This window comes from Canis lupus, chromosome 28 (genome assembly GCF_003254725.2).
Source record: "Canis lupus dingo isolate Sandy chromosome 28, ASM325472v2, whole genome shotgun sequence".
Taxonomy (NCBI): domain Eukaryota; kingdom Metazoa; phylum Chordata; class Mammalia; order Carnivora; family Canidae; genus Canis; species Canis lupus.
This window is the reverse complement of record NC_064270.1, coordinates 16,010,333-16,033,989: the sequence shown is the minus strand read 5'-3', so window position 1 is coordinate 16,033,989 and position 23,657 is coordinate 16,010,333. Positions and strand designations below refer to the sequence as shown.

The 23,657-nt window shown below is 50.3% G+C and overlaps 1 protein-coding gene across 5 annotated transcripts in view; it reads right to left on the bottom strand.

Moving 5' to 3' along the window:
• Positions 1-23,657, bottom strand: part of NEURL1 (neuralized E3 ubiquitin protein ligase 1) — a 79,363-nt gene that overhangs the window by 26,799 nt on the left and 28,907 nt on the right. The window contains exons 1-2 of one of the 5 annotated variants that reach the window (XR_003144145.3): positions 6,795-6,876; positions 1,163-1,216 (exon numbers count right to left, since the gene is read on the bottom strand). The exons of 2 other annotated variants lie outside the window; for them this stretch is intronic. Coding sequence is in view for 2 of the 3 variants with exons in the window: in XM_025467093.3 (XP_025322878.1) it covers positions 1,163-1,216; positions 6,795-6,828 (88 nt within the window). In the remaining variant the exon portion in view is untranslated. Of the gene's footprint in view, positions 1-1,162; positions 1,217-6,794; positions 6,943-23,657 lie in introns of those variants that run through there. 2 more of the 5 variants (XM_025467093.3, XM_025467097.3) reach the window with 2 other exon arrangements.

Sequence of the window (23,657 nt, the reverse complement as noted above, 5' to 3'; positions counted from 1 at the left end):
GGACAATGGGGGCCAGGGAGGGTGGGCAAATGGCATGAGCCCTGGAGTCGGGAGGCCCTGGGTTCAAACCCTGGCCATGCCACAGACTTGCTGTGTAACTTTGGCCAAGTCACTTCACCGCTCTGGACTTTGATTTCTTTCTCTACAAAACACAGGGTCATCATAGCTGCCCTGCCCACCACTCTATGTACTCCAGTGAGTTAATAGATGTGAAAGAATTTTGCAAACTTGAATACCTGATCCTAATATAAGGTCTTATTTTTTCTCACAAAAGCAATAAACACCACTGTAGGAAATGACCAGCTCTTTTCAGCCCAGTGGGAGGCCAGACACTCCACTTTTATCTTATCCCAAACACCCTAATCCTGGATTGCCAGGGTAGTCCTGATTTAGACCAACTTGTACGCATGCACTGAACAGTGTCTCTCAGGGGTAAAGACTGGGGAGCCAGTCTGAAGGGTGGGAAAGCAGGTGGGAAGAGGGCCGGAGTGAGAGAGATGATAGGACAATGGAACAGATGTGAACTTCCTTGGGGTCCTTCAAGGGGCCCACCTCCCTCCGATGCCTCTTGCTAGGCTCGGTCCAGCAGGTTCTCTGCTGGGAACCTCTCTGTCCTTCTCACCTACCTGCCTTTCTCTCACTCATCCTTCAGACCTTGATTTTAAAGCCCACCTTCTCCCAGCAGTCTCTCTGGCCCAGGCCAGGTTCAGGGCCCTGCTATGGACACTCAGGGACTCCACCCACACACCCCTAACAGAGCAGCTGGCACCCAAGCAGCCACTCTCAGTTCTGGTTCCTCACAGAATGGAAGAACAGTGAAAATGCCCTAAGCTAAAAAAAAAAAAAAAAAAAAAAGAAAAGAAAAGAAAATGCCCTGAGCTGCCCCCTGTACACAGTGCACTGATCTGTCTTTTCCACGCCCAGAATGCTTGAGAAGAAAGTCACTCTGATCATTTTCTGTGCTCTGTGGAGCAGTGTTCTGGAGAGGAAAGGCCGCAGGGTTGTTTGTGTCTGTCTCCCTGATGGACCCTGAGCTCCCTGGGGGCAGAAACTCTTATCTTTTTTACTGCTCCTTCCCCAGTGCCTAGCTCAGAGCACAGAGCAGGTGCTCCATATGAGTTGTTGAACCAACTGCCACTGTTTAATTCTTCAAGCCACTGACCAATTGGCAAGTGTCCAGGGAGTACCCACTCTGTGCCTTGCCCTTCCTGGTGTCCTGTGGAGAAATCAGAGAAAGGAGAGACTAAAAGGACAGCTTCCTTTACTGCCCAGCACCAAGATCCCACCCACATCACATGCCTAAGCAAGAACCTGCAACAGCTCCTCATTTGCCCAATGGAAAAAGGAGAAAAATGAAGGTCATGAGAGTTTATTCTTTCTTTGGCATCAAATACTGCAGCAAATGCCCTTCATGTACAAGCTCACCCCTCACCTCACCCTCCCAGTCCCTGCAATCCAGGTGTCTGAAGGAAGCAGCCTCCAAAATGGCCCCAGTGATCCCCACTTCTACCTCCTGGAAGTCTTCCCCTTTTGCAATCCTTGCCCCTTGTGCATGTGGAGTAGACCTAGCAGCTAGATTCTAATGAATGGAATACAGCTGAGTATTGGGATTGGAATTAATTAATAGGATGTCATCCCCAAGACTGGTTATAAAAAAGCCTTCAGCCTCCATCTTGGTTACTTTCTCTCACCTCTTTTGGGTTTTGGCCTCTGGGGGAAGCCAGCTACCATGTTGTGAGGTAACCCTGTGCAGAGGCCTGTGTGGCAAGGGACCAAGGACTGCCAATAACCATGTGAGTAAGCTTGGATATGGATCCCCCTCCAGACAAGCCTTCAGATGAGACCACAGCCCCAGCCAACAACTTGACTGAAACCTCCCAAGAGACATTCAGCTGGAGGTACCTAGCTAAACTGTGTCAAGATTCCTGACCCACAGAAACGGAGATAATTAAATGTTTGTTGTTTTAAACCACTAACTTCGGGAGTTATTTGCTGTACAACAGATGTGCTTTGCAACAATACAAGATCAGTCTCACTTTACAGATAAAGAAACAGAGTCTCCGAGAGGTAATACAAACTTGCCCAAGGTCACACAGCTGGTGAGTGGCAGACCTGGGTTCCAAATTCAGGTAACTAACTTTACAGCCACCCTCAGTGAACTCCACCTAGCTGGCCAGCATGCTAGGTCCCCTCCCCACTCCATGAATCCTCCAGTCCACGCTGGTTGGTTTCTCCATGACCTCTGTAGCCCCCATGTATATACAACTTTGTGATTCAGGATTAGGGGCCACATTAGGTCTATCATCTCCCCGAGCCATGGCTATGCATTCAGCAGGCCCTGCTGCTCCCTGGAAGACTGAGAAAATCCATGATGACAAGCTGGGTGAAGGAGGATGGTGGAGAATGGGCAAGAATTGGCACCTTCATCGCCAAGTTAATCTCCACACTGAGCCTCAGGCTCTCACTCACTCTGTGACATCCTAATATCTGACATTTCCAAAAACCAGATGTGCATACAGCTGTGCCTCCCCATATCTTCACTGCTGGGAGGGGACTAGCCCTCCTCTTCCCTCTCCCCTATGCTGCCCCAAGATTCCAGAAAGGGATTCCAGATGATAACTATTCTGGGTTCAGCTCTGGGCCCCTGTCTTCCCAGCACCTCCCCAAAGCCCCCAGGCCAGGTCTGAGAGATTGCAGGGCATAAGGTAGCGGGGAGCATGGCTCAGTCACATAAATCCATTTACCACACACACCAACACCCTTAGCTTACCTTACACAGATCCACATGCATGCATGGGTACATATGTGCACACACACAACCAGTGGGTGCGCCTGATGGTGGACACAGCATCTAGGAACATTCTGTCCTAGCTGGAGGAGGCAGAGATACTCTTGGTCCCTAGAGGCAGCCACATGCATGTGTGTGCGCACATACTCATGAACATACAGAGGTCTGGAAGAGCCTCCATGGAAGCCTTCATAGAAGCACATCCATTTACAGGGTGCTTACAATGCACAACTATACTTAACACCCATGAATTTACTTAACCCTTTCTACCATCCTTCAGAGTAAACCTTACCATCCCCAACGTACAGAAGAGGACATTGAGACTCAGACTCAGATGAAGGAACTGACCCAAAGTCACACAGCCAGTGGATCAGGATTCAAACTCTCATCAGAAAGATGGCGGAAGAGTAGGGTCCCCAAGTCACCTGTCCCCACCAAACTCTCATCAGAAATGCCTGGCCCACTGTCCCCTTCCTCTCTAGCCTTGCCTGGCTTCACTACCCAGCTCGAGTCTCACAGCCTCCAAAGCCACCCCTGACAGCTCCATCACACCTGTCCCCTGGGTCCACCTGCAGATCTAATTGCCACACGGTCTGGGCACCCAGGGCCTATACCCTTTACTCTTCCCTTTTACTCCAACCATCAAGGATCCGCCGGGTGCCTGCTGGGTGCCAGGCACAGAGCTGGTTAAAAGAATAAGACGGATGAAGCTAAGCCATCACACCTGCAAGCTCACCTTGGCTTAAGCCTCCAGAGCTGCTGCCAGGAGCCAGGCAGCTCCCTCCGAGCTAATCCCAGGTCTCATAAGGCCATGGGATGCCCTTTCCCCTGACACCTGTTGGAGAATTAAGAAACCTGAGGAGGAGAGGTGGGGAGCCAGCTGCACGTGTGCATGAACCTGCCCAAATGATTTCCAAGGGGTGAGGCCTGACTTCCCACCTGAGCCACCAGCACCATGACCTCAGCCAACCATTTCCCCTTCTGGGCCATTACATCAGGGTTTGGGGGTCCAGAGACCAAGCTGAAGGGTGACACGTCAGGGTGAATATATGCATGTCAACTGCACATCAACCCCTCAGCACTGAGCCTTCCCTTGCCAGCAGGGAAGCACGTAGAGGTAAAGGAGGAAGGCAAAGAAAAAGGAGGGGAGGGGAGGCCTCTCAGTATGGCTGCTGCCTCCTTCTGTGCCCTCCACCCCCCGATCCTGCCCTCAAGACTGGGAGCAGCTCTGGAAATCTGCCCGATGAAAGACATCAAGCATGTAACTGCCGAAACCATTTTCCAAATGGGAATTAATTTCTCCCATGGGTCTCCTGCCAGGCTGGTCCCAGAGAAGCCTGACTCCTCACCACCTGCCCTAACACACACACACACACACACACACACACACACACCTCATGCAGAAACACTGACATCTATCTACAGAGTAACAAGGACAAGTCCCATGCACAGAGTAACACAAATGTGGCTGCTCACACATGGAAACACAGACACAACACGAAATCCCTTAAATATCAGACAGAGACAGATAGGTACACATCACGTGGTACATGCACAGGCCCAAATGCAGATACACTGCAGACACCAGAAACACAGCCAAAACATGTCCACAAACACACTGCTAGAAACAACCCCCATGCAGTCTGGGGTCAGTCTGTCACCCAGCAATCCAAAACCTTCAGTTTGCACTAAACCCAAATCCCAAGGCCTACAGTAATAATACAATCAAGAACTATGTGACTATTCTTAGGAGGTCGGGCAGTGGGCTGAGGGTGCCCTAGGAAGGAGCCATACCCTTGCATCTCCCAGTTCCCCCCAAACACCCACTGGAAAAAGGTAAAACTGAGGCACTGAGGCAGCCAGTGCACGGGTGTGGGCATGAGCAGCTGTGGATGCGGGCAGGACATGTGGGGACATGCACACAGAGATTACAGCTAAGGGGCTATATGACACAGGCAAGGACATCTTCTCCACAAGCCCCATCCCCATTTCCCCTCCCCCACTCATGCTGATGGTAAGTTGAGGCAGGGGTCAGGGCCAGCTTGGTGGGAGGCCCAGCCCAAGGAGGGTAGTCCCAGCGAGGGCAGGGGAGGGAAGGAGGGCAAAAAGCAGACGAGGCATTTGATTAGCACTCGCCAATGTCCCCCCAGCCTGGATGCCAGCTCCTAGAGCTCTTGGCACACCTCAAGTATCCTCCTGTCCCAGGGAGAAGAGGGAATATGACCCTGGCCTCAGAATGTTTTTCCAAGCCCTTGTGGTTCTCCCATGTTCAGTCCTTAGTCACATCCTCCCAAGTAATCCTCACAATAATCCTAGGAGGAAGGCACTACTACCAGCCCCATTATCAGATGAGAAAATCAAGGCTCAGGGAGACACTTGCCCTCACCATACCACGTGTCTGTGGACTCCCGAGCATGAGCCCTTGCAGCCCATGTGCTGTCTTGGGTGGTCTCAGGGTCCTCACTCCCCTCTGAAGCCGGTGCTCCAGGGCAGCTGGAGGATAACGTGCTGCATCCCGGGTCTGCTCTGAGGGCCTCTCTGTCCTTCCCAGGCCACAAGCTTACCCAAGTCTGATCCCAGCGGAAAAATGCCAGTCTGCTCCAGACCTTCTGCCAACAGGCCCTGCTGGGGCCAATGAGCCCTGAGAGGAGCCCCCGCCCCACAGACACGAAGGGTCGGGCCCAGGTCAGCCTAGTCCGAGTCTCGGGCCAAGGCCCAGGCCACTGGCCGGCACCGGATTATATGTCTTCCAGGACCTTCCATCTGTCACTTAGCCCTCCAGGCCCAGGACAAAATTTATTTCCTTTTAGGAAAGCCAATGATTTGCTTTTCCCATGTCTCCTTTCCTGCCTTTTTCTTTTTTAATTAGAAATTACTCTCTCAAAGTCCAGAGCCTGGAAGGGACAAGCCACCTGGTCACCAGTCCCAGCCACAGCTTCCCGATCGCTCCAGCCACCACCCTCCCTCCTTCCTGGGCGAGGTTCCTTAGTGCCCACTGGACTAGGCAGATGGAGGCTGCCCCATCTCCTATGCCCTGTCTGAGGAGGGGAGCAGGGGAGCAGGGGACAGGGACTGCCCAAGGTCAGCCCACACTGCTCTGGCACCAGCCAGTTTTGTACAGAAGCCCCAGCTCCCTGGACCCAGTGATGACAAAACAAGTCCCTGGGAAGTCTTTCCCTTCTGGGTCTGGTGCCACATCGGCCATGTTACTCCCAAGACCACAGCGCCTGAGCCAGGCGGATCCAGGGGACAGGAGCCCGGGCAAGCAGAAGCTCTGCTTGCATGAAGGGAGCCAATCCGTGCTCCTCCCTTCCACCCCTTCACCTGCCTGCCTGTCAGTCTGTCTGGCCGTGGACATAAACACCAGGGGTCAAAAGTTCACCAGCCTCCCCAACAGAGCCCACGTTTTGAGAACTGAAGTCAGGCTATGTGGGGGGCTGTCACTTGCACATCTGTAGGTTGAGGCACAAGCAGACACAGGTACACACCCACAGACACCTCTAATGCACCCCTGTGAACACAGGCACACACACCCAGTCACACACACCCGCGTGCACCCACACATCTCTCCACACCTCCATCACGAAACACAGGGCTCACCTCCATGGCCTGCATCCCGGGACTGACAAACAGGTCCCCCCAGCTGTCTAACTAAGGTTTACCTCAGTTCTAGGAGAGGGGGATACGGACACCCGGGACCTCACATCCCATGCTGGGGGCTGGTCAGCACCCGGGGAAGGTAAGAGGACAACGAGACTTTGTGGGGAGACTTAGCTGCCTGACCTCTGCCGGCTACCAGGGAAAGCCCACCTCTTCCTGCTTTCCCCAGGTTCCCTTGCTTTCCTCCACCCCAGGGCCAACCACCCAAAGGCACCCCCTGCCATGGCCCCAGGGCCCACCAAGGAGTAAAGAGGCAGGGGATGATCACGCCCCCGGGGCCCCAGCCTCCCCAGGTGGTCCCCAGGCTGGGACCGGGCAGACCGCCTGGCATCAGCTGGGGCCTTACCGTGGAGGGTGCTCCGGGTGATCTGTCCCCCCATCGCGGGCAGCGGGCAGCACGGCCACCTTCGTTTGGCCGGCTGGCCTCGTCACCGAGCCACCCTAGCCGCCAGCTCCCCTCCCCCGGCCCCTCCTCCTCCCCCGCGGCCGGCAGCCGGCATGGCAGGGCTGAGCCCGCCCCTCCCGCGTCCCCACCAACTCCCTCCCGCACACACGGCTGCCTGCCCGCGAGGCCGGCCACACACGCGCGCACACACACACGCACACACGCACGCACTCACGCACACGCAAGCACACCCCTCTGGCCCCGCTCGCCGCCTCCGGCTCCCACCCACTCCCAGAGCCTCCCCCACCTCCCCGCACTGGTACAGGCAACGGGATCTGTCATGTTTATTTACATAAGGAGGAGGAGACTGGAGGCTTCCTGAAATAGCCGAGCTCCAGAAAGCACTGGAGATGCCCCAGCAGAGCAGACGCGCGCACTCACACACGCACACGCACACACACTCACACACATGCACATGCACACATATGCTCATTCCCCATCACACACCTCATCACAGGCACACGCGCGCACGCCACCTCACCATTCGTCCAGGCTGACAGCCATCCACAAGCCGTTAGGCACCTACTCCATGCCACATCAGACCAAGACAATGCGGCCACCATGGTGAGCAAAACACGCACTGTCCGATCCTCAAGAGGCTTACACTCGGACCAGTGGAGCTTAATAACAAACGGCTAACACGGCTTCTCTGCTCCTCCAGGCTCTACTGCAAATGCTTCCGGAGTATTAACTCCTTCAGTCCTCACTGGCTGAATGAAGAGGTCAGTATTATTGTTATCAATAAGTACATTGTTCTCTCCTTACAGATGAGAAAAGGAGAAGTCGCCAACCTAGAAAGAGGCAGGGCTGGGAAGCAAACCAGGGATCCGATCTTTTACCCCCCACCACTCGGCCCCTTTCATCATAACACATAAAAGCGCACACCAGTATGACCTCACCGCCTGTTTGCACCGAGTCACATGTACGTGCACAGTGCAGGCTCTTATAAGCTTTCACCATTATGTGCACGTAGCCACCTGCTGCCCAGCACACACTCACACCGATACCCACGCACCTCGCAATGTACATACTCAACACACGCACACCCTTAGGGACCGGGCTCTAGAGAAATCTTGAGTGCAAAACCTGGCACCCGACACTCAGGGGAGCAGAAAAGGTGCAGATAGAGAGGGCAGAGGTAGAGGGGAAGGCAGGTCCCTCGAGCCCCAGGCAGCCACTGCTGGGAGCCCCAGGTATCACCAGAAGAGTGTCGCTGAGCAGCGAGCACTCCCAGTGTGTCTGGCACCAGGCACCGTGTGCATTCTCTCATCTGTATTCCAGGTGGCAGAGGCTAATGTTAGGTCTGTTTTATAGAAAAGTAAGTTGAGGCTCTGAAAGACTAAGGAAATTGCCTGAGGTGATTCACCAGGTCAGAGGCAAGCCAGGACTCTACTCTGGGTCTGTGAGATAATCTCACAGGTCATCACCCTGTGCAGGCTCTCCTCAGGGTCAGAGATCTGCGTTTCCAGGGAAAGATCTGGGTGGGGAGGGAAGGCCAGTGGGCGGAGGGGCTGGGGAAAGAGCCACGAGAAAGGCAGGGACTGCCCTGAGTCAGATGAGACTCAGAGGCCTGGGCACTATGAAAGGCTATGCTAGGCTCTGAGCCTTCACCCCAACACCTTGCTGTTGCCTGCCCTGAGTAGGTCTGGGGGTGGGGCACTCAGGCCTGGCCTGGGGTCATCAGCCAGCAGGCAAGGCAGGCCCTGGGTGAAAGTGTCCACAAACCCAGCAGGCTAATCCTCCTCCTGGACCAGAGACATGCCTGAGTCTTCTCCATGGAATAAGTGGTGACACCCAATCCACACTAGGCTGTCTCTCTCTTTCTTTCTTTCTTTCTTTCTTTCTTTCTTTCTTTCTTTCTTTCTTTCTTTCTTTCTTTCTTTCTTTTTAAGATTTATTTATTTATTTATTTATTTATTTATTTATTTATTTATTTATTTATTTATGACAGACATAGAGAAAGAGAAAGAGAGAGAGAGAGAGATAGGCCGAGACACAGGAGGAGGGAGAAGCAGGCTCCATGCCGGGAGCCCGACGCGGGACTCCATCCTGGGACTCCAGGATCACACCCTGGGCCAAAGGCAGGCACTAAACCGCTGCGCCACCCAGGGATCCCCTAGGCTGTCTCTTTCTACAGCACATCTTGCTCATGGCTATGCATGGCCCTATGTGCACGTGCCCACACGCTCCATGGCACACACACGCAGTTCCTCTAGGGAGGAAGCTAAGTCAGAGTCTAACAGAGGGGAAATAACCCAAACTCCTTTTGTGGGATGAATAATCATCATAATAGCAAACGCAAGGCTGATTGTGTGCCAGGCAGCTCTAAGCGTGTTACACACATTAACTTAACAATCCTCATGACAACCCTAAAGGATAAGGTGCATGTTTATGCCCATTTTACAGATGAGAAAACCAAAGCAAAAAGAGGCTGATCTGGAGGCTATTCTTGCAGCAGGAGAATCAACCCCCCTCACCCTGCCTGCCTTCTAAAATGCACCTGCCTGGGCCCTTCCCCATTAACCCCCGAGTCTTCCCACTCCCTGAGCACTGGGAACCTCTTCAGGGAAGCCTCCTCGAGACCCTGAGTGGAGGGTGAGTTCCCCTTCCTGGGGCTTGTCTTTCCTCTGAGCCCAAGCTGTGCCTCTCCCAACCCCTCGTCTTCCTCTGCCTTCCCAGAGATGGCCATGCCTAGCTGTAGCCTTGTCTGCCTGCCCTGGGTGTATCTCAAAAATCCAACTGACCAACATTTATGAGCACCTACTATGTCAGAAACTAAGTTGGAGATGCAAGGGTGATCAACAATAGACAGGTCCTGGCTTTCAAGAACTTACAGTCCAGAGGGAAACCTATTTATCAAGTAATCTCACTAAGGAACATATAATCACAATACTAGAAAAGTGTGCTGAAAGAAAGGAGCATGGTCCTTAGGGGGGCTCAGGGCAGGCTTTCTTGAAAAGGAAAGGTGAAGGATAAGTAGGTGTGTCCATGTGCCATAGAGGTAGCTTTGAAGAGAGAAAGCTCCAGGGAATGAATACAACATATACAAAGGACCTGTGGCCAGAGGAAGCCCCACACACTCAAGCAGCAGGGTCAGTGCACCTGGAGCAGGGACAGTAGTAGAAGCCAGAGGAAATTTTCCAGTGGCAAAGCCAAGGTAGTCAAAGGACACCCCAGAAGGGCCCTGACGAGCAGGGTGAAGAATCTGGCCTTTCTTCTGAGAGCAGTCAGGAACCTCTGAGAGGGTTCGGCAAAGGGGCAACAAGACCAGACCTGCATTTCTAAAAGGTCATTCTGTCATCTGGTATGCTGGATGCTGGAAGAAGGAAAGGTGCCAGGGAACAAAGCAGCAGCGTGAGCATGGTCGAGACTGGACCTGACTTGCCCTCACTTCCCTAGGGCCTAGCACGGTGCTTGCACAGAGCAAGTGCCCAGGGAAGATCTCGCAGGTAGAACTGAATTCGTGTCATTTTCCAGAAGCAGGACTGGGGGTCAGTAACAAGCAGGCATGGGGACAGAATGAAAGCTCAGCAAAGCAGGAGTCCTGCAGGTGGGCGGTGGCCACCCCCCAGTGGCCTGGGAGGTGCTTGGGTGCCCCCTGCCCCAGGCCTTCATAGCACCACCGTCTGAAGCACCGTCTGAAGCATCGGCACACCTGGGTCCTGTTTTCTACAATCCACTTGCCTAATTTAAATAGAAAGTGCCAGCATCCTGGGTCTGAGGGTCCCCCTACTGCCACCCAAGAGCTGTGTCCAGGCCTCCACAGATGAAGCAGCAGCCAGCACTGTATCCTTCTGTTTCATTAATGGAGGCATCATATAAAATTTCATTTGACCAAAGAATTCTGTTTCTAAATGGGTGAAAAAACCACTGACCTACAGCATTCAGCCACTCTTCAAGCATTCCCAGAGTACCCACCATAGACCCACTGGTGAGCAAGACCCAACTGGCTCCCTTCAGAAGCCAAGCAGAAGCCATGCTGGGATCAAGGAATGGAGTTCCTTTGGCTCTGACTGAATTATTTCAGTGTTCTGTTCTCTGGCCAGAAAGGATGTGAAACGGAACATGAAGGGATGAAAAGGATGGGAACGGGAATGAGGAAGGTAGAGGCAAATCTACAGCAGAGGCTATAAATGCTACCATTTGTTGAACACCTACTGTGTGCCAGGCACCATCCTGGAAATCTCGCAGAAAGTAGACCTGTCCATGATCTGCATGGGGGCTGCAAGCCTCAGAGCCCACGGCAGAAGGGAGGGCTGAATGTACCCTCGGGGAGCGATTTGGTGTGGCAGGGTCAGAAAGAGCCCCCTCCCTTTCTGGCTAGCCCCCTGTTGCACCTGCTCTCTGGCTAGGGAGCCTCCACCCCCTTGGCTCTCTGAACCCACTCAGCTCCCACGACCCTCCTCTCCCTGCCGTCTCCCTGTCCTCTGATTCCTTTCTGCTTGCTTCTCTTCCCTCTTGGGCACCATCTTGGTCTCCATGGTGTGGGCTCCCCTGCTCACCTCTCACCTCATCCTTCCTCGTCCACCTCATGTCCTTCCTCATCCTTCCTCGTCCACCTCATGCCCCCCAAGGCCTAGCACCCACTTTCCTAGCTGAACCTGTCCTCTCAGAATTTAATCTAGTGCAGACCTAGCAAATGCAGAACAAAACACGGAACAAGTTCACCAGACAATAGAAACCATCACATTAAGATCTCTGAAGGAAAGGAGACTCAAGAAAGCTCTGGGTCCAGCCTTCAGGAAGGTCAACCGGTAATGTGCCCATTGCACAAGTGTAGCAAATGACACCTAGTAAGCTGTAGATTTTCCAACGGTCACATAGTGGGTAGAGAATAACGAGGACTTCAACTCAGCTTTAATTTCTTCTGTTACTTAACATGACTTACGGGTCAGGTAATCCAAAGGCTTGGAAGATAAGACTGGACAAGGAGGAGGGGTATGAGGTGGTGGCAGAGGGCAGTTATAGATGGAGAGGTCAGGAAGGGGAAGCAGCCCTGCTGGGGAGGAGCTGGGAGGCAGTCCCTGGTTGCTATAGCATCTTTTTCGTCAAGAACAGGAGATAATTTGATTGAGCTGATGAGTCACCTGGCATTTGAGGCTTAAGTCCAACCTACCAGGACCATCCTCCCTACCCTATTAGACTTGGCCTGGCACTGGAGAATGGGGAGCAGCGAGCCCCACCCTAAAGCTTCCTCCTATGCCCAGAATCAGGATGATAGTACAAGAGAGAGCGATGTGCGTGGAGATGAGGATAAAAACACACAGGGACACCAAGAGCATAAGCCATGTGCTGCAGAGAAACCAGAGCCAGGGAGTCCATAGGACGTCCTCTGGGGCTGGGACAGGTGCCCCAGCAGTGACAGCTGCCAGCCGCCCAGTATGATGGGAACACAACAGGTGCAGAGGCGGGGGCGGAAACTGAAAGAGAATCTGAGAAAACAGCCTGGAGTTGGCCGCCCCTCCCAGACCCTGGGCCCAGCGCCAAGCAGCCCTTTCTCAGACCCTCCAAGACAGAAACACACCTACACCTGCCTCCCAGGGCAAGCCTGGACAGCCTGGACCAGACGGAGGGGTCACCGTCCATGCCAGGCAGAAAGGGCAGAACAAGGAAGAAACCAGGTTTCAAACCCCAGGACAGAGTGTGCCAGACAGAGCCCACGCCCATAGAGCCCCCACCAGGAAGCAAACATTTGCCTATGATAAGATTTATGTCACCGGCCAGGGAGGGTGGATGGATGGATGGGCCCAGCCAACCCTTGTGCCGCTCTCAGGAGCTGAGACAGGCAAGCTCTGCCATCACATGACTGGGCAAGCCACCGAGCTTCTCTGAGGCCCCGAGCTTGGCTCAATAAGCAACTACTGCTGTCGATGTGTTGTTCAGAGATCCAGAGAGCTCAGGATTTCAGGTGGTACACAGAGGGGCTAAGGTTGCTGCCTAGCCTCAGACGGGAGAGATGTCAGAGGCAGGATACAAGTACAGCGTGAAGCATAAATGTCACACCAAGGAAAAGAAAGGGAGGCCTGCCTTAATAGATAGGACCACCTTCACCATCATGTTAGCACCACTTCCTCAGCGCTGCTCACTGGCACCCTAGCACCCTGGCACCTGGCACCGTCACCAGTGCTTAAAATGCCTGATTGCACGCAGGCCTGAAATGAAAATGCCATCTCAGTGTGCTGAGTACCGTAGGTTCTTCTAAGTAAGCAGATTCAACATCGTCCCCTAGTTAGTGCTCTGTTTTCGTTCAGGGGTAGAATGAATTTTAAACTTGAAGCCAGTCCTTGTCCCAGTGATTGCAAGTGATAAATTGCCAGGGCCTGAATTCGTAAGGTGCTGCCTCAATTATCACCTCGCTGAGGAGGGTGAGGAAGTGCAGAGCATGAGACATTTATGGGGGAGGTGAGACAGAGATGAGACCCAAGGTGACGTGGGAGACAGGACACATGTGCTGGGGCAAGACATGAGCTTCATCCACTGGAGACGCGTACACACACCCGCCTGATCCTGCCGGGCCTGTCCGGATTATGAGAAAAGCTGGCAGCTGATAGCAGGAGGTTAAATCCTTCCTCTGCAGGCAGAGACCACCCTCCCCCCACCCCCCACCCCTCCCCCCCCCCCACACACACGTATCCCTTTAGACCCCATGACTCAGCCAGAACCCATGGTGCCCACCCCTTCTGGAACCTAGCCCCCAACCACTGAAGCCACCCCCAGTCTGGGAGGGCCCCCTGGGCCTCCAGCAGCCCACCCTTCTGCCTCTAAGGAGCCTGTTCTCAGGCTCTCCTCTGCTTCCTGCCCCTCCCAGGTCCAGCTTACTAAGGAATAGCAGAGCCCAGGACCAGCTGGCTCAGTCCCCACCCCTACTTCTGTGCCCTGGCCATGCCCCCTGCCCCCTACCTCCTGCCCGCCACCCACTGCTGAGACCACCCATGCCGACAGGTTCACACACTGGGGACTAGCAGGTAGGAGAGTATGCTGGTGCAGGACCTCCAGGGGCCAGGCCCTCGGACTGGGGCACTCCCACCATGGCCACCGGCAGTCAGATCCCAATGATCTGACCACGCTGAACGTGACTCACTGCCACCACTGAAGAGTATGTGTCTACACTAGGCGGCTTCACACTAGGCCGTGGTTAAGAGCAGGCTCTGGAGTCATTCTGCCAAGGTTCAAATCCTGGTTCTAACACCTACTAGGTCTCTATTTCCTCTTCTGAAAATGGGGTTTGCTGATACTAGTGCCTGCGTCACAGGGCTCAGGGTGGGGGGCAGTGAGTTCACACACGTACTATACTCAGAACAGCGTGGGAGGCAGAGGAGCACGCACCCTACAGAGGAGAAACTGGGCCACAGGGTGGGAAATGGTAGAGGGGGCACTTGCCCTCAGGTCAGCTGGCCTCCAGAGCCTGCACTTGTAGGCACGCATGGTGCACCTCCGTCAAGGGTGGCCAGTGGATATCCGCCAAGCAAACACTAATGGGTACGGCCTCAGGGAGGACCGGTCTGGTGACCACGAAGGGCCCAGGCCAGATCAGGGTGCAGGGGTGAGGCTGGTCTCTAGGAAGCCATTCAGCAGAGCAGAGAAAATGAGCTGAGTCCCAGGGGCTGTCTGAGGGCAGGTGAGGCCCAAGGTCTCAGAATCCCAGCCCAAGAGAGAGACCTCTACCAGAAGTACTTTTCCAGCTTCCCAGGGGCCTCTGCCCCTCAGAGCTCCTTCATCCCCTCAGGCCTAGCTGGGGGGAGACTGCCCGCTGTGATCTCCAACCTGGCTCCCCTAAAGAACCTTAACTGCTTTAGCAGGGGTCCCAGCACCTGTTCCTCCTATAAAATTGGGCAGACACTGGCCATGCTAGCTGCAAGGTGGAGGGCGACACCCCCAGGCACAGAGGAACCTGTGAGTGCTGAAGTCTATTCAGGGCCTCGCAGAGAGGCTGGTGGCTTTCAAGCCCACTGGAGCCTATGAAGGAATTTGATTCCCTGCCACTGCACCTGCAGCCCTCGGCCCAGAGTGAGTCCCTGATCCCAGCCCCAGATAGCCTCTCATCAGATCATCAAGAAGCTCCCCAGACAGGGGCTCTGAGTCCCTAAAGGTCTGCGGACCATGAGCATGTGGCTGGCTCAATCTGGCAGGCCTTCCCTCTGGAGCCAGAGCTCAGGGGTTGCTGGACCAAAGGCAGCTGTGGGGACTGTAGTCCTGCCTAAAGAATAGTCCAAGAAGGGCAGAAATGACTATGAAGTGAAGGCAATGACAGAAACCCCACTCTCCTCCCTGCAGCTGCCCCATCTCCCAATTTGCACAACCATCAACCACCGTTTGCTCCCATCTTCCTTTCCTCTTTCTCTAGTAAAGAATCTCAGGCTCCTCCCTCAAAATGCTGCCACGCTTCAGGGTTACTTCTTCCCTCCTTCCCTCTTTCCAACCCTCCCTCCCTCCAGCTGCTGGAGCCGAGGGTCAGGCAGGCCACCAGAGACCCCAGCAATGCACAGGGTGCCCTCTCCAGCATCCCTGGGAGTCAGGCTCCTAGGTTCTGAGCAGATCCTGTGGCTTGTGGTAAAACTTCACAAGGCTTGGGAAGATCTGCAGAGGCCTGCTCGGATTTGGGAAGACCCAGTGAGAGTGGCCCCTTTTAACGCCTCTAGAGGTTCCTTCCTCCTCATGGGGGTAAGGGCTTCAGAAGGTAGGTTAATGCAGCTCCTGTGTTGGGTTCAATGCCAGGCAAATGGGAGTAGGGATCTCTCCCTCCTCACTGGCACCCCGCCTTCTCCAAAACAATGCCCGGCCCTCACACCTTCTACCCTGCTTAGCCAAACCCACTGCTCTTGCCCAGAGGGGAGCTCTTTGTTCTCAGAGCCAATGAAGTGAGGTGACTACATTAGTCTTTGTGGGGGGTCTATTTTTACTAGTCCTGATGCCACCGCCATAATTTGTTCTGTGACCTTGGGTAAGTCAATCCCCTCTCTGGGCCACAGTTTTCACATCTGTAAAACAGAGGCACTGATACAGGCATCTTTAGCTCTGAACCAGGATTTCCCTGCATCAGAACTATGGGAGGGGAATCACTGGGGGGAAAAGAGTTAGGAATTCCTGCGCTGTGTGCAGCAGCCCCTCCCTCTCTGCCACTCGCTACCAAGGTCCGTGGAGAGCCAAGGATGGGCCAGGATGCTCTCGGCTGGGTGCCACTGGTTCTCAGTCCTCTTCCTGACCCCACCCAACATGGGTACATCCCCAAGGTTCTGTGGCCTGGTTTCTACTAGCCAGGCCAAAAGTCTGGTGTCATCCTGGATTCCTCCATCTGAGGAGCAGTCACTGTGTCCTTCTATAATCCATCCTCTGGCTCCTCCCAAAGTTCAGGCCACCAGCATCACCCTCATCTGGACAATTCTTCACATAGCCCTTCCTCAGGGCTGCCAGACTGACCTTTCTGCCTGACTAATCCAGCTGGGTCACTGCCCAGCTGAGAGCCCAAAGTAGATCAACTTGACCCTCCTTTGGGAACATTCAAGGTCCTCTGTGAACTGGCCCCAGCCCATGTACCCATGTGTCTGACCTCACCTCCTGTGACATCTCCCACACCCCCTAACCAAGCACCTACACTCCATGTACAAGAACCACATATATACTAGAACATGGCTGTACCTCACATGTCCATGGCTTTCTGAATACTGTTCCTCTCCCTGGAATGGCCCTCACCACACTAGATACTCAGAAACTCCTACCTCACCTTCATCTCTCAGCTTGGAGGGCCCTTGCCCCTGAGATCATCCTAACACCCCAGGGCAGATGGGACCTTCCTTCTCCAAGACATGTCCAGCGCTCTGTGTAGCCCCTGCCCTGCAATGGTGGAAAGGTCTCCCTCCCAGATTGGGAGAAAGCCTAGGACAGACTTTTTAGCTCCAGATCCCTAGCACCTAACAGGGCAGGCCCTGGGTAGCACTGAAAGTATATTTTATGAAGGAAGAAAGAAAAGAAGGAGAGGAAGAGGAGGAGGGAGGTAGAGAGACCAGGGCTGCTGGTGGGTGGTCTTTACTTGGTCCCCTCTGCCCCTTATCCAAGCTCCCGACAGCAGCTGGAAGGTCACCGTTCCAGCCACGATGTCCCAGGGCCTTTGTGGACACAGTGGTGCCCGAGGGAAAGAGCCTGCAGGACCGTGACCTCACAGCCCCACGGGTGGCCCTCCATGCTTCCTCAGCACTATGGGCAGCACCAGGCAGGGCTCACTCAGACAGAAACAGCCAAGAAGCCAAGTAGCCAGGTGTGTCCTGGAACACTAAGGAGCCAGAGCCTTATCTGACCATCTTCCCTGGAGGCAGCAGGGGAGCATCCACCAGCCCCCAGCTCACCCACTTGCTGGGCTACAGGAAGAGATGCTTGAAGCCATGGCCTGGCTGTCTCCCCGCTGCTGCTCGCTGCTCGCTGCTCGCTGCTTGCTGCTCGCTCCTGGATTCAGGATCCGGCCAGGGCCCCTCCAACTCGTTTGCATGAACCATTTATAGCAGCACATTCAAACCCACGCCTTCCAAGAAGAAAAAAGCCCACTGCAATTGCCTCTGGCTTCCTGGTCTGTCTTTTTTCCCTTCTCTTTCATTTTTTATTTTAATGGCAGGAAGCTGTGCTTAGGAGAAACCACTACCCTGCTCCTGGCAGCACAGAAGCTAAATTTTCCCTCCAAACTGAAGGAGGATGATGAGCAACCATTCTTCAGGTGTCAGTGACTTACAGTTTGCAAAGTCTACGAGCATCCATGAGCTCATTCAGTCTCCCCAGTAATGGTGAGAGGGGGCCACTGCCAGCACCCATTTTACACATGAGGAAACTAAGGCCCAAAGAGGCTGTGACTTGCACAAGACACACAAAAGCAGTAAGAGACTATAAGGGACATGGTCGTTGCTTCCCCAGCATCCATTCTACTCCCATTGACAGTGGTTCTCCATCCTGGCTGCATGTTAGCATCACCTAAGGAAGTTATCAGATGCCCAGTTCCCACTCCAGGCCAACTGATATAGAAGTTCTGAAGACAGGCCCAGGCATGGGTCTTTCTAAAAGCTCCCAGGGTGGTTCTAATGTACAGCCACGGTTGCAATCTGCTGGAATTAACCAATCACAATGGTTCCATTCCCTTCGCCATGTGGTCCACTTTTGGCCAATGAAGCTCAGTGGAAAACCTGCCAAATCCCTCTGAGAAAGGTTTCCTTGCTCCATACAAAGAAACATAAGAGAGAGGTCATTTTTTTCCTCTAAATATTGTTGTGTCTAGTTGTGATTCCTGGGACTGCCGTGGTCATGTCACTGTTAGTCCAGAAGGAAGGCAACCCATGGATGGCAGAGCACAGAGATGGCAAGTACCTCATTCTTGACTACATCCTTGACCATCAACCCTGAAATCCACCCACCGCTGGACTTGCTGTGATCTGAGATAGTATGGCTCCTCATTTTTGAAGCCAGTCCAGGTCAGCATTGCTATTTGCAATGACAGCCCCAAGACACAGCACCTTCCTCATCCCTCACCCTTGTCATTCCCTCTTAGATCTCCCACCACAGGAAGACAGCTGACTGAGGACCTCAGCTCTGGAACTCTGAAATCCATCCCAGTCCTTGCTCCATGGCCAGGCTTCCCCCTCCCCCTCCCCACTGCTCCCAGCTAATGACTGAGTGGGGTAGGGATATTAAGGCAGGCTCATTCCTGGGAGATATGTCACTCTGCTAACCAGGATTGTGGCTTGGGCTTGAGGACTCCACAAGGGTCTTGCAGAACTTTCCTTAGGACTGACTGCTGTCTAAAATACTTCCATCAAACTTTCTTCCTTACCCCTATGCTTCACTGAGTGTCATACTTGGATTGAGGTCTGATGACTCACCCAGACTCTCCCTACTTCTTCTCTATTTCTCTTCACACGGGTATTTTCCTCTGATAATTTTAAAAATAAGTTTTGAATGTTTAATCCACTCCTGGTCTCTGCTTAACTGTTTAATACATGATCTGCCTAACACTTGATCTTTACCACTTCATGCCTGGACCACCATGAAAGCCTCCCAACTTTGAGACCCCTCCACCCTCCACCCCATTCATAACCCTTCCCATACAAATCATGCTACTTCCCTACTCAAGAACCTTCACTTGTTTCTTATTTCTTACACCATCAAGTTTAATTTCCCCAGCCTTTCTTTACAGGCACCGCTAACCTTGACCTGACCCACAGGCCAATCCTGGCAGAAGACTGAAATTCATCCCTATTGTTTCACTTACATCCCTGGAGAGTTTCAACGTGGGGGACAATACTGTCTATCTGCAGGGCAGAAATGGTTGGTATGGCCCATGACCAATGAACACTGAAGCTGCCCTACATCTGAATCCTAACTCCACCCATTTCCACAGATGCTCCTCAATATCAAAGCTTCCCCCTTCCTTTACCCCTCCATGGAATATTTACCAAGAGAAATACATTTCACATACAAACAACCCACCATCAACAAGAAGTGAATCCTCTCAAAGACTGTTACAATAATGAAAATTATTATTATTATTCACACAACAATATGAAGAGGAGGGTGACAGAGGTGAAGATGGTTATAATGATGGAGGAAACAGCAGTACTGATAAAGGTAAGTATGAAAAGTAGAAAAGACAGGAATAAAAAATATTCTAACAGTGTGATTTCAATGACATAAATATATGTGCAGAAGAACTGATTTCTCCTTGACTCACGGCCATAATAACCAAATTCCTTTAGAAATTGCTTTTGGTTGCTAGTCACAAAAACCATAAACAATATGGATTTTTAAACACCAAAGGTGTTTTCTCTCCCATAGAAGAAGTGTGTAAGTACATAGTCCAAGGCTAGTATATCAATTCTGTAGCCATGAGGGATCTAAACCTCTCTTATCTTTCTACCTCACTACTGCACACGACACTTTAAGTTTGCTTCATGGTCTAGAGTAGCTGCTGAAGTTCCAGCCACCTTGTCCAAATTCCAAGCAGGAAGCAGGAGGAGTATGGAAAACCAAAATCAAAGGACCTACACCAGCTATCTGCCCCTCTTAAAAGGAACCTTAGTCAAAGCCCAACAATTCAAATTCATTGGCCAGAATGTATTCACATGGCTAACCCCATGCTGCATGGGAAGCTGGGAGATGTAGTCTTTTCATTGGACACATCGCCATCTCAAATAAAAACAGGGTCCTCAGCCATAATGATGAGCTCCATTCCCTCTGAATAACATTACGAGCAATGCCCAGAGCACAGAGACTCATTAAAATGGGTGTGGGGGGACGCCTGGGTGGCTCAGCGGTTGAGCGTCTGTCTTTGGCTCAGGGCGTGATCCCGGGGTTCCAGGATCGAGTCCCACATCGAGCTCCCTGCGTGGAGCCTGCTTCTCTCTCTGCCTGTCTCTCTCTCTCTCTCTCTCTCTCTCTCTCTCTCTCATGAATAAATAAATAAAATCTTTAAAATAAAATAAAATAAAATGGGTGTGGGTCTTTCCTAGTGTCCCTACATACCCTTCTGCTCCCTCCAGCTGAACTCTATGCTCCATATGAGAGATATATTCTCCTGAACTTGTTTATAACAGGCTGAGTATGCCAGGAAACTATGTAATATATTTAAATATTACATTAAAAGTATCAAAAGTCTCTTTAAAGAGAATGAAAAGACAAAGACTGGGACAAAATGACTGCAAAATACCTAATAGACAAATCTAAACTATATAAAGAAGTCTCAAAACTCAAAAATAAGAAGAAAGAAAAAAACACAATCCAATAAGAAATAATGGACCAATGAGAAAGAAGAAACCTTTGCTCTTTGTGGTAAGTTGGATGAACCTTGTGAGCATTATGCTAAATGAAATAAATCAGACAGGAAAAAAATGCAGTATTGTATGATATTACATATATGTGGAACCTAAAATAGTCAAACTCAAAGAAACAGAGAGTAGAGTGGTGATTACCAGGTGATGGAGGGGTGAGGAAATGGAGAGACATTGGTCAAAAAATACAAGTTTCCATTTATAAGATTAACAAGTTTAGGGATCTAATGTACAGCATGATGCTTATAGTTGATAATACTGTGTTATATACTTGAATATTACTAAGAAAGTAAATATTAAATGTCCTAACCACAAACAAAGAAATAATAATTATATGATGGGATGGCGGTGATAACTAATGCTAGGGTGGTAATAATTTTACAATATATAAATGTATCAAATCAACACATTGTACACTTTAACGTATACAATGTTATGTGTCAATTATATTTCAATAAAATTGGGGGAAATTTTTAGCAGGCTCTTCACCAAAGGAGATCTACAGATGGGCAAATAAACACATGAAAAAAGTTTTCAAAATTATTCATCTTTAGGGAAATGCCAATTAAAGCCCTGGAGAGATACCACTACACATCTATTAGAATGGCCAAAATTAAAATGACTGACCATACCAAGTGGTGGTGAGAATGCAGAGAAACTAGAACTCTCATACTTTGCTGGTGAAAATATAAATGGTACAATGATTTTTTTTTAAGTTTGTCAGTTTCTTTTATGTTGAACACACACCCACCATATGATCCAGCCATTCCATTCCTAGGTATTTATCCAAAAGAAAAGGCAATGCATGTCCATACATTGACTTTATGTAAAAGTAAGTTCTTAGCAACTTTATTTGTAGTAGCATAAAATTGAAAACAACCCAAATGTCCATCCACAGGTGAACAGATAAACAAATGATACATACATACCATGGAAAACCGCTAAGTAATAATTTTTTTAAATGAGTTGTTAACATACCAAAATATGAACAAATATCAAAATAAGTGAGTGGAAGAAGCCAGAAGACAAGACTGTGCATGCTGCATGATTCCTTTTATACAGAACTCTTTTAAAAGGCCAATTAATCCACAGTGACAGAGAGAAGATCAGTGGTTACTTCAGTATGGGAAGGTGATAGGGAGGAGTAAGAGCAGGTTACAAAAGGCACAAGGGAAGTTTTGAGGATGATGGAACCTTTCATTAATGGGATGGTGCTGTTGGTCTCAGATATACATGTCTGTCAAAACACATCAAATTATACATTATAAATATGTGCAATGTATTGCATGTCAATAATATTTCAAAATAAAGTTATTTTTAAAAAATCCATTAAATATCGGTGTGAGAGGAGAGGATAAGGAAATAAAACTGAAAAAGAAAAGGAAATAAAACTGTAGGTTTTTTGGTAAAAAACTAAGTTGAATCAATTCCTCAAAAAATTAAGAACAGAATTACCATATGATTCAACAATCCCACTTCTGGGTACACACCCAAAAGAAGTGAAAGCTAAGTCTCCCAACAAGATACTTGTGCACCTATGTTCACAGCTGCATTACTTACAATAGCCAAAAGATAGAGACAATGTTAAGTGTCCGCTGACAGATGAATGGACAAAATGTAATATATAGACAGATACACACATAATGGAAGACTACTCAGGCTTAAATAAGGAAATTCTGTTTCACACTACAACATGAATAAACCTTGAGGACATTATGCTAAATGAAATAAGCCAGTCATGAAAGAACAAATACTGTATGATTCCACTTACATGAGGTACCTAGAGTAGTCAAATTCATAGAAATGGGAAATAGAATGGTGGCTGTCAGGGGCTGGAGGCAGAAGGAATGAGCAGTTATTGTTTAATGGGTACAGAGTTTCAGTTTGGGAAAATGAAAAAAGTTCTAGAGATAGACAGTGGTGATGGTTGCAAAACAATGTGAAGGTACTTAATCTCAGTATACAACTGTATATCTAAAAATGGTTAACAAAACAAAAACAGACTAAGTTGAATGCATTGAAAGGATATACCTAAAGCTAGTCCCCCCCCCCAAAATGCTATCAAATTATATGCAGAAAAAACAAGTGCAAAATACTATCCAAAAAAGAAACTAAGAAAACAATTCCACTTAGGGTGGCATCAAAAAGAACAAAATACTTCAGGATAAATTTAACCAAGGAGGTGAAAGGTCAATACACTGAAAACTATAAGACATTGGTGAAAGAAATGAAAGAAAACACAAATAAATGGAAAGATAGGGGCACCTTGGTGGCTCAGCCAGTGAAGTGTCTGCTTTCAGCTCAGATCATGATCTCAAGGTCCTGGGATCAAGGCCCACATTAGGCTTCTTACTCAGTAGGGAGTCTGCTTTTCTCTCTCCCCCTCCACCTCTCTCTTTCTCTCTCTTCCCCTCCCCATCACTCATTCTCCTTCTCTCTCAAATAAATACAATCTTTTTTATAAATAAATAAGGAAATGGAAATAGATCTCATGTTCATGGATTGGAAGAATTAATAATATCTCAATGTCCATACTACCCAAAGCAATCTACAGATTCAAGGCAATTCCTATCAAAATTCCAATGTTATTTTTCACAGAAATAGAAAAACAATCCTAAAATTCATATCGAGCCATAAAAGACCCTGAAAAACCAAAGCAATCTTGAGCAAGAAGAACAAATCTGGAGGCATCACACTTCCTGATTTTAAATTATAATAAAGCTATAGTAATCAAAATACTCTGGTACTGGCATAAAAAACTAAGCCCACAAATAAATCCAAGCATTTATGATCAACTGATCTTTGACAAAGGTGCCAAGAACACACAATGGGGAAAGAAGAACCTCTTCAGTAAGAGGTACTGAGAAAACTGGATGTCTACATGCAGAGTTATGATGTTGGATTGCTATATCACACCAGACACAAAAAACTCAAATGGATTAAAGACTTAAATGTAAAACCTGAA